The 10,499-nt window shown below is 61.7% G+C and overlaps 1 protein-coding gene across 12 annotated transcripts in view; it reads right to left on the bottom strand.

Annotated features, from left to right (window-relative positions):
- Positions 1–1,850: 1,850 nt before the first annotated feature.
- Positions 1,851–10,499, bottom strand: part of BICRA (BRD4 interacting chromatin remodeling complex associated protein) — a 79,737-nt gene continuing 71,088 nt past the window's right edge. For 8 of the 12 annotated variants that reach the window (XM_082368568.1, XM_082368570.1, XM_082368564.1 and 5 more), the window contains 8 exons: positions 8,161–8,778; positions 7,821–8,064; positions 7,392–7,501; positions 6,362–6,423; positions 5,044–5,192; positions 4,742–4,836; positions 4,445–4,547; positions 1,851–3,873 (listed from right to left, as the gene is read on the bottom strand). In XM_082368568.1, coding sequence (XP_082224694.1) covers positions 2,780–3,873; positions 4,445–4,547; positions 4,742–4,836; positions 5,044–5,192; positions 6,362–6,423; positions 7,392–7,501; positions 7,821–8,064; positions 8,161–8,778 — 2,475 coding nt within the window. In that variant the 3' untranslated portion in view covers positions 1,851–2,779. The remainder of the gene's footprint in view (positions 3,874–4,444; positions 4,548–4,741; positions 4,837–5,043; positions 5,193–6,361; positions 6,424–7,391; positions 7,502–7,820; positions 8,065–8,160; positions 8,779–10,499) is intronic. The other 4 variants (XM_082368565.1, XM_082368572.1, XM_082368574.1 and 1 more) reach the window with 4 other exon arrangements.

Raw genomic sequence — 10,499 nt, 5'->3', positions numbered from 1 at the left:
TGTTCTCACTGCCTTGGGTGCTCTATCCTTAGATCTCCCCGTGGTTCCCTCCCTTATTTCATGCAGCTCTCTGCTCAAATGTCACCTCCTCAAAGAAGTCTTCCGCTCCCACCTGATCCTGAGGGCCGTCATGTGCAGTTGGGCAGGTTGTTCACTGCACAAAGCACTCGCTTGTATGAAGGGGGCTGGACTCCAGGTCACATGCTGCTCTCCAAACTCTAGGAGAAAGGGGTGCTGTTTTCTAGTTCACACAAAGGGGTTCTAGGGACTAGCAGCTGCTTTGTCCACTCCTTCACTCTGTGTCATGGATTGAGTTGTGGCTCCCCAAAAGATACGTCAATGTCCTAACTCCTAGTGAATCAAGTGTGAATGTGATCTTATTTGGAAATAGGGTCTTTGCAGATGGAATCAAGTTAAGATGAGCTCATACTGGAGTAGGATAGGCTCTAATCCGATATGGCTGGTGTCCTTACAAGATACACTGATGTACAGGGAAGATGGCTTGGAAGGAGAGACTGGAGTGATGCAGACACAAACCAAGGAACACCTGGGAGGGCCAGAGACTGGAAAAGGTAAGGAAGGATCGATCCTCCCCTAGAGTCTCTAGAGGGACTGTGGCCCTGCTCACACTTTGATTTGAGACTTCTAGCCTCCGGAACCGAGAGAATAAATTTCTTTCTTTTAAGCCACCCACCCAATTGGTGGTACTTTGTTATGCCAGCCATGGGAAACTAACACACCCTGCTTGATTTTCCCCACATCTCTGACACTGTACACGTTTACAGTCAATCCTCACTGTGAGCAGGTGCCCTATTTGTGAATTAGTCCACTTGTTAAAATGTATCTGTGATGCCACAAGCTCACAGCACTTCCACAGACATGCACAGAGTGGCAAAAACGTTGAGTCGCTAAGGCGGCGCCCTTGTACTGGAAATGAAGTATCCTTTTGGGGGTCTGTTTAGTGCCACGTGTCTCACATTTTTGTGCTTTTGTTGATTTCACTGTTTTATTTTTCATAGTTTTTTTTTTTTTAATTTAATTTTTGGCTGTGTTGGGTCTTCCTTGCAGTGCGCGGGCTTATTGGCACGGCTTCTCTTGTTGCGGAGCGCGGGCTCTAGCGCGCAGGCTCAGTAGTTGCGGCGCACGGGCTTAGTCGCTCCGCGGCATGTGGGATCTTACCGAACCCGTGTGCCCTGCATTGGCAGGTGGATTCTTAACCACTGCGCCACCAGGGAAGCCCTGATTTCTCTGTTTTAAATGGCCCCCAGGTGTAGTGCTTTGTGCTGTCTCAAGTGCTTAAGCACAAGAAGGCTGGGATGTGCCTCACGGAGAAAATACGGGTTAGAGAAGTTTCACTCAGGCACGAGTTATAGTGCCCTTGGCCGTGAGGTCAATGTTAACGAATCAGCACTATACATTAAGTGAGGTGTCTTTAAACAGAAACACATAAAACAAGGCGATGTCTTGACGGCTTGACAAAAACGTGACCAGAGGCTGGCAGGAAGCTAACCCTATATTTCCCCCCAGGAGCGATGGTTCAGTATTTGCTAATTCCGTGTTCTCCCAGAGACCACAGAACCTTACCAGGAAAGACACGCATCGCCTGTGTTTGGTTGAACTTTTTCACTGCCTGCCTTCTCCACCACCAAGTTGGCCCTCCCAGGACAAGCACTTGTCTTGTTCAGCTGCACCCCTGTGCCTGGAACAGGACCTGGCACCCAGTAGGGGCTCACATATGTATGTGGACTAAGTCCTCGCAATCCCCCTCTCCACCCACCTGTCGCCCCTACCCCCGGACTCCAAACAAGTCCCCGGAGACCCGAAAGCAAAGGGGGCCGGGGGGGCGTCAGTACAGTTTTAAAAAAAAGGATCGTTTTTTAATTTACAAGAGTTCTAAATGTACAGAATTCTCCTTTAAAAAAATCGTTATACACAATAAATACAGTACAAAAAAATTTATCTTACAGTACTAGTTTTGTCTCCAAGATTTCGAAATCTGGCGTGGGTGGCTGGCGGCAGGAAGAACAGAGGGAAGACTGGCTGGGGAGGGGGTGGGAGGAAGACCCCGGTTTCCTGTTTTGGAGGTGCTCGGATTTCAGTCGAGGGACTGGAGGCTTCGCAATCTCTCGTTCTCATTCGAGCGCACACAGAGGGACATAGGACACGGAGCGGGACGCACACACATGGATGGGACACAGCTGCCCGCGGGCACAGCGCTCCCAGTTGGGGGTCCCAGGATGCAGGCTCACGCCGCCCCTCCCGTGCGTTTCCTTTCTCGGCCTGTGGGGGGCGGTGGGGAGAGGCTGAGCGCAGCTCGCAAGGACCCTGCCGGCTCTGAGCGCCCTCCACGCAGGGATCCGTGAAGCCACACGGACAGGCCCGGTACCCGGAGACGCGTGAGCAGTGGGGACAGCCAGGAAGCCCTCATCCCTGGCAAAAGCGCACGTGTCCCCCGGTTGGGGGGGGGGGGGCGGCGGAGTGTGCAGGAAATGGGAAGAAATAGGAAACGACACACCAGGATTACCCCCTCCTTTGGCAGGGGGACAGTTTACATTACAGCCCCTCCCCGAAATCCACGACCCCCACCCAACAACCCGGCTGAAGCAGGAGGTGGGGGACGAGGCCTTTGTGACTCAAATAACTTAGGCAAGAAAAACTCAAGGGGTCCCCGGCTCGTGTCCCCCAGGAGGCTGAGGTCGGACGCCCGGCTGCCCCCCTCCCCCCTCCCCGCGGCGTCCCTGCGGAGCGAGGGGACAGGGGAGGGAAGACCAGCCCGGTGTTATCTGTTCAACGTCCTGGCGCCGAGGCCACCGTTGTGACTGGAGGGCGGGTAGGCCTCCGGCCTGTGCAGGGGCGTCGGGGAGGCAGACGTGACCGCCGCCGGGGCGGCGTGTGGGTACGGGGGTGCAGGCGTCCGGCCGGGGGCCTGTTGGAGGTTCAGGATGCTGTCGATGGCGCTCTGGAGATGTTCCGTGAGTGTGTCGTCCTGCGGGCTGTCGCTGGAGAAGCTGGCCTGGTCCACGTCGGGCGACTCAGACTTGCGCCGCTTGGCCGGGGGCAGCGGGGGCGTCTCCCAGCCACGCTCCCGGCTGCCGCTGCCCTGCCCGGTGCCGGCCGCGGGGTCGGCCGGGGCGCCCTTCAGCATGCGCTGGTACAGCTCGTCCTCCACCGCCGCCAGCTCGCGGATGAGCCCGCTGGTGGCCTCGTCCACTTTGGTGGGCAGCGGGGCCGGGCTGCCACCCCGGGCTCTGCCCGCCGCCGCCCCCTCGGCCGCCCCGCCGCCCGGGGCCTCCACGTTCTCGCGGTAGGTCTTGCGGAGGGGCAGGCGGGGGCAGTGGGGGGCTGGCGCCGGCGGCTTGCGGTCGGCGGCGGCCGGCGGCGGCGGGTGGTCCACTGTGCCGTTCATCTGGCCGGTGGCGGGGGGCGGCGGCGGGGGCCGGGGCGGGGGCTCGGCCGCCTTGAGGGCGGCGGGGGGTGGCGGCGGGGTCTGGTGCACCGGGTCCAGGGCTGTGTTGTGCACGACCTTGCTGAGTCCGGCTTCCTGTTTGATCTTGAGCTTGAGGCCGATGCGGCTCCGGGCCTCATAGGTCTTGATGGGCGGGCGGTTACGGGAGGGCATCGGGCCGTCCTCGTCGGCGTCCAGAGAGGAGGCAGCGGAGGACAGGGAGGAGGAGGACGCCCGGGCCCAGCTCACGGAAGGGGAGCCGCCCGCCCCACCGTGCCGGATCACCAGTTTGGTGGGCAGGTGCAGAGGGGGTTGGGTCGGGGCCCCAGACGCCGAGGACGGTGATGGGCCGTGGCTGGGGAGCCGGTGTCCCTCGGAAGAGGCGGCGATGGGGAGCCCGAGGGAACGCGAGGAAGACACATACTCATCTGCAGGAGAAGGGGGCCAAGAAAACCCAGGGGGTTAGGGAAAGCACGAGGCGCCTGCAGAGCAGAGCTGAGAGAAGCCAGCGTACACTGAGCGCCTACTACCTGCCAGGCCCGGGGCTAAGCCCTTGACTCATCAAGTCCTGAGGACATACTGCTAGGTAGGACCCTTTCCTCAATTCCCAAGTCCCCCCAGTGTGCAAGCACAGGTCAGCACCGGAGAGTGGACGCCACCTTAACTTCTGCAACCCAGGCACCTTGCTTGCTTCACCCCAGTCCTGGCTCTGCTCCCCTGCTTTTCTATCCCCCGGGGGTGGCAGGATGTTCCCTCCATCCAGGCCAGGATCGAGGAGATGAAATGGACACACGGTGATGGAGGAGGAGGAAGATGAGCTCAGCTTTCTGTGGTTTCAGAGCCGGGAGCACCCGGCAGGAAGGCGGGGCTCGGGCGCCGCCCAGTGGTGGGGTGAGGTAAGGCCACGCACCCTGCTCCCGCCCCAAGTCTAATTCGGCGGCTCTGGCACTGGGCACTACGCGGGTAGGAGTCGGGGACTCCGCCTCTCTCCCCTCTCACCAGGCTTCTCCTTGGCCAGCTGCTTGTCCAAGGCCAGCGTGGTCTTTTCCTCCTGAATGAACATTCGGTCGATCATCACCATCTCCGCTGAGGGGCTCACCCTCTGAGGGGGGAGAGAAGAGAAGATGGGCAAGTGAAGAGGTGAGGTGGGGGAGGGGACGCGAGCAACCGGCATGGATGGGAACACATTCCAAACTGTCCTTGTGATCCCACCCAGCCCCCCTCCCTCCTTCTTGCCCAGAGGGGGTGAGGGGAAAGGGCAGGGTCCCCCGGGGAGGAAGGTGACGGCCACCCTACCCGGGACTCCTCCAAGAGCAGGAGGCGGTATTTATTGAGCATGGCCTGGGTGCGTTTCAGCAGCTGCGTGGAGACCGTCTCAAACTCCTCGTCCACTGTGGAGAAAGAGAAGGGGTCCGGAGGCCCAGAGGTTGGGGACCTAGGGACCCGCAGATGTGCACGGAGCTGGGCACATCCTGACCCACAGTCAAGGGCGCGTGCAGAGTTGCACTAGCATCTGCTCCTCGGCACCCTCTGCAGTCCTCGCCTCCCGCCTCCACACGCCGGGGACAGGGTGGGGAGAGTCCCAGGGGAGGCCTCACCTTTGTGGTAGTCGTTGGGGGAGGGGAGGGCACCCTGGTAGACGTGGTAGGGCAGGAGGCGATGCAGGGCGTCCTCAAAGGAGGGGAAGGCCGTCTTGTAGTCAGGGTGCAGGACGGAGCCCTGATGTTTGTGCAAATGCTCCAGGAAGCTGGGGGGTGGGGAGGACACCACACACACACACACACACACACACACACACACACACACATACACACACACACAGAGCTGGTGGTGAGGCCAGGAGACAGCAGATCCTGGACCCTGAGCCCCAGGCCACAAGGCAGAAAACGACGGGACAGGGAAAGGAACGCTGGGGGAGTATGTGTTAACGGGTGCTGAATGTGCCTGTTCTGCCTCAGTGCATCTCTGCGGACAACCAAAGGCAGTAGGCGCTATCATTATGCCCATTTTACAGATGAGGAAACTGGGGTCCACAAAGGTGAAGTCCCTGACCCAAAGCACCTACAGCGAGGAAGAGGCAGCACTGGGAGTCAGAGGCCAGAGCTTGTTACTCAGCCTCCATGCAATACCGTCTCCTGCCACCTGGGGTCAGCATGTCCCCGCTCTGCCTCTGACCCAGCAGCAGGCTTGGGGAGGCCGGCAGCGAGGTTGGGCCCCTGGTTGGTTGGTTGATAAGATCCTGTTCTCTCAATGGGCTGTTTTCTAGCCCAGCACGTAAACATTATGTACGAATGTACATAATACACCAGACATAATGTCCCACCAGACATGCTTGGCTGTACCCTGTGCTCTAGACCAGCAGCCCCCACACACCACGGGGGCAGGACCTGGTCTGGCTGGTGTTTCCAGAATCTAGCACGGGACTGGACACTGTATGAGGACACGACCAACACTCTCGGTGGAAGGAGGGCAGAAGAGAGGGACAGAACGCAGGCAAGCCGCCCATCCACCCAAACAGCCATCGGATCAGCCACGCACCAGTCTGATTACCATCCATCCATCTATTCACCCAGGCCCCCATTCATCTTCCACCCGCCCAAACGCTCATCACCCATCCCCTGATACGAAGCACTGCCTGCCCCAGGCCTGTTTGAGATGCTGGGGGTGCCGAGGTGACCAAGCCACTCCGAATCCCTCCCTCCTGAAGCCAGCAGCCTAGCTGCCTCATGAATACTCCTAATACCGCCTCACCGAATCCTCACCCATCACCCTATTATCACTACTATTCCCACCCCACTTTCTAGAGGGGGAAGCTGAGGGTCTTCAGGGAAATGGCACTGCTCAAACCACAGGGCTAATGAGAGGTGGAGGGACAGCACAGGGTGGGAAGGCACAAGGGCTGGGCACTGGACTCACCAGGCTTCTTTGCTGGGCTGAAGGATAGGTGGTTTCTTCAGGCTGCTCAACTTGCTCTCATACTGCGGGGTGGGGCGATGGGGGGGAAGGAAGAGGCCAGTGAGAGGTACTGCGACGGAGGAGCCTTCCCTTGGCAGCCTGACCCTCTCTACCCCCCAGCCCGGGACAAAGATGGGAGGGGGCTGATGTTGCCCGAGATGGGGTCCTGGTCCCAGCTGCGGGATGCTCTGCCCATTACATTCAACCTGCGGGGAAGACCTGAACTGGATCCAGGGGCGGGACACGGTGAGGAGAGGGGGAAGGGCAGGCTCGAGCCCTCGGCACCCTCCGCCTGGGTCCCCTCCAGCCCCTTATCCGGCCTGGGCCTCTCGGCCTCCGCCTGGTGTCTCCCTCCCTGCCCACCAAATGGCCCTTGAATCCCTCGTCCTTGTCTGGCATCTGGTTTGCACTGACTCTTCTCATTTTGCCTAAATCTCTCTCTTGACTTCCCTTGCTCATGCCCGGTCTTCCCTCTCAAGCTCTTTCAAATCTTGGTCTCCGCCTCGGTCTCCCCCCGACCCCGCACACGCCCTGTCTCGCCCCTCCAGTCTGGGTACCACTATCCTAGTTCTCCCCCCAACCCCCGCCCCATCTCCGCCGTCTCTGTTTGACTCAGTGTCTCACTGCCCACCCCGCCCTGCCCCTCCGTCTAGGGCCTCACCCCACCTGTCCCGAGCCCATGCAGCCCCTCCTCCTACAGTCTCAGCCTCTCACCTGCTCCAGTCCCCAGCGACCGTCTGGGTTCTCACTCAAGCCATCTCTCCTATCATCACCCTGTCATTTTGGTGTCCGGGAGGGGTCTCTGTCCAACTGTCTCGGTCTCTCGTGTGTCCCCCCCGCCCAGACCATCCTGGTGTCTCGCCCATCGCCAGGCTGTGTCTCATCTGCCCATCTCTGTCTGCCGGCCAGCATCCCCTGCCCCTCTGGCCCCCGTCCCGGTTTCCCGGTGATGTCACTCGGGCCCTAGCCCTCCACTCTGGTAGCCCCTTACCTGCAGCCCGGAGGACTTCCCTGGCCCAGATGCAGCGGCCTTGGCCACAGTCAGGGTCGGGAGGTTGCTGGCAAAGGCTTTGCTCTCGGCGGGAAGCAGAGGAGGGAGGCCTGGGGGCGAGGTGGGGCAGACAGGGCTCAGGGGTCACTGGCACGAAGGCGCACGCCTCCAAACACGCGACCCTGCACCCCTCACTCCTCTGCTTCTTTGGCCTCGGTGGCTGTGTCAGCCCTGGAGGGAGTGCCCCCCTGGAGGGACATCTGGAGAGACGGCCCTTCCTCCTCCACCTTCCCTGTTCTGGGAGGTCTGGGCGACCCCTTGGGCTCAGGCCCCCAGGCTCTGCCCTAGCCCGTCCTCCCCGGCCCTCAGCCCCCCGTCCACCCACCTTCGGGCCCCCCAGCTCTCATGCATGGGCCACCTCTCCCCTACCTGCAGTGGCCACGGGCGCCGGGGCCGGGGCATGGCTGGGGGCGGTGGAGGTCCCAGATGGGGCCTGCCCGCTGACCAGCCCGGAGGCGGTGGGGCTGCCGAGGGGCCCCAGGCTGGCGGAGGTCTGCGGGGCAGCGGGGGCACCCACAGCCTTGCTCTGGAGAATGATTCCGGACGGCACCTGAGGAGGGCGACAGGTGGCTGGGGGGCACACGCTAGGAGTGGGGGCGGCCAGGAACCAGGGCTGGGGGCGAAGACAAAGCCATGAAGTGCCAGGGGTTCCGATGGGACTGAAGGGGAGGGCGGGGCGGGCGGGGGGCCAGTCCCTGCCTCCGATTACCTGGTGAAATCTCTCGAGAAGAGCCTTCGGCTGGGGCAGCGCCGGGAAGGGGGTGGCCACCATCTGGAAGGTCCGAGGAGGCGGTGGGGGGGGCGCTGCGGGCTCGGGGACCAGGTGGAGGGTCGGAGGGGGCGTGGGGGACTTGTGGGGCCCCTGGCCAGGGGGGAACTGGAGCTGGAAGTCGGGCGGCGTGGGGGCTGGCAGCCTGGAGGACGTCTCGGAGGAGGAGGCCACGACAGAGGAGGTGGAGGCTGGGGCCAGCGGCCCCTCCAAGGGCTGGGACGGGGGTCGCAGAGGGGGCTGCGGTGGGCCTGGGGCAGTGGGGGCCGGCGTGCTCGCAGGTGGGGGCACGCCCAGCTGGTTCTGGATGACAAAGATGCTAGGCAGAGTGGGGGGGGCCTGGGGCGGAGGGCAAGGGTGCAGGGCGGGCTCTGAGGGTGGGCGGGACAAGCTCTGGGGCTGCGAAGGTGGGCGAGAGTGGGGTCGGGAGGGCGGGCGGGAAGGGGGCCGTGGAGGGTGTGGGGAGGGCAGGTGAGGGCTGTCTCCCAGAGGGGCCTGGTGAGGTAGTGATGGGGATGAGGAGGGGCCTGGGCCCTTCAGCGGAGCCGCTGCTGGGATCTGGGCAGGGGAGGGAGGGAGAGGGGAGGGGGCGGGGGTCAGAACCAGCCTTGGCTCCCGTTGCCCCAAGACACTGGGGACCCCGGCCACTCCCACCAGAAACCCCCCCCTTCTTAGCCACCTCTAGTCCTGAAAGGACCCCACCGCCCTTCCCGCCTCTCACTTCTGAACTGCCCACCTCACCGCTCCACCCGTCCCCCCCAAGCCCTGCACACGTCCACCTACCTCATTCCCTCAACCCGTCCCCCACCTTCCCCCACACCGTCTGTCCCCAGCTCCCCCTTCCATCCATCCCCCCATCCCCCCACACCTCTGCCCTCCGATCTCACCCCCCTCCCCATGTGCCCCCCCCAGTCCCCCCCAGATGAAGGCGAGCTCTGCAGGCTTTGGGGGTAGCAGCGTAGGAAGCAGTGGCGGCGGCGGGGGCACCACACCAGCTGCCCAGCGGGTAGGCGGGGGGCCGGGGAGCACGAGCACAGCAGCAAGGGGGAGGGAGGCGGCCAGGCGGGGGCAGCGTTCCGGCCGCCGGCCCTGGCCCGACCGTCCAGCTAACCCAGGAGAACAGATGCCAGCACAGACACTGTGGCTGCGTACCGGGGCGGGGGGCTGATGGCCGAGGAGGGCACGGCTGGGAACTAGGGGATCCAGGGAGGCAGGGGTAGGGACTGAAACTGAGGGTCAGGGTCAGGCCCCTCTGGACACCAGCCCATGAGTTACGGGTCCCCTTCTAAGTGTCCGTGGCCGCTGCCTCCGTGTGCCTGTGTGACCGTGGCTGCACGCCTACCTGGGAGCCATGTGAGCCTGCAGGTATGGGCGTGCGTGTGTGTGTGTGCACGCATGTGCACACGCATGTGTCAGACTTGCACACGCAATCCGGGCACTAGTTCTGTAACACGTACAGTGACCTCGCCTACAACACACCTCAGCCAGAGCGCCTTAGCCCTCTGCACTCTCTTCCCTCTGAGGTCACCTCCCCAAGAACCATAACCTCGGCAGCTACTGCTGAACCAGCGAGCACCAGCCGGGTACCTGACACTGAGCTGGTGGTGCCTTTCTGCTCACTGTACCCCAGTGACGGTGCACACTGATCCAGCGCGTACGGCTGGGAACTTGTACCCACTCGTGTGGTCTCTCCACGGTCCTGAGAGCTGTGATGATATTGGACCCATTTCACAGATGAGAAATTGAGGCCAGGGAGTCAAAATTACTGGTGGAGTCTCAGACAGGTGCTCATCATCTCCCTGGCTTATCTACACCACCCAGTGAGTGACTTCCAAGCTGAGCAAGGAGGACTCATGCTCAGAGGGCTCAGGGGACTTTGCCCAAGGCCACCCATGGCTGCCACGCTCCAAAGCTCGGGCTCTTTGCTTCAAGCCTCCAAAGTGGGCCAACTGACAATTCCGGAGTCATGGCTTGCTTTAAGCCTCCAAGCTTGGCCCTGAATAACTTCTGGCAATTCAAAGTTAAAAAACCAACTAACCTATCAACCACTCTATATGTCCCCAAAGGCTTGCCACCTCTAAGGAGGTATCAGAAGCTTGGACCTTGGCTCTCAAGGGGCTGGTGAGATTGTCACCTGGACAACCCTCTGGAAGGCGGTTTGATCTGGTGGTTTTGAAAGACCCTCGAGTTGACCTGGTAATCCCCCCCTCCAGGAATCTGTGATAAGGAGCATTCAGGCGCATGCTCACAGGGCTGGCCACTGTGGGACTATTTACAGT

Source organism: Balaenoptera borealis, assembly GCF_965194805.1.
Source record: "Balaenoptera borealis genome assembly, chromosome: 19".
NCBI classification, from domain to species: domain Eukaryota; kingdom Metazoa; phylum Chordata; class Mammalia; order Artiodactyla; family Balaenopteridae; genus Balaenoptera; species Balaenoptera borealis.
Note: the sequence above shows the minus strand (reverse complement) of the source record. Positions and strands in the feature narration are given on the sequence as shown.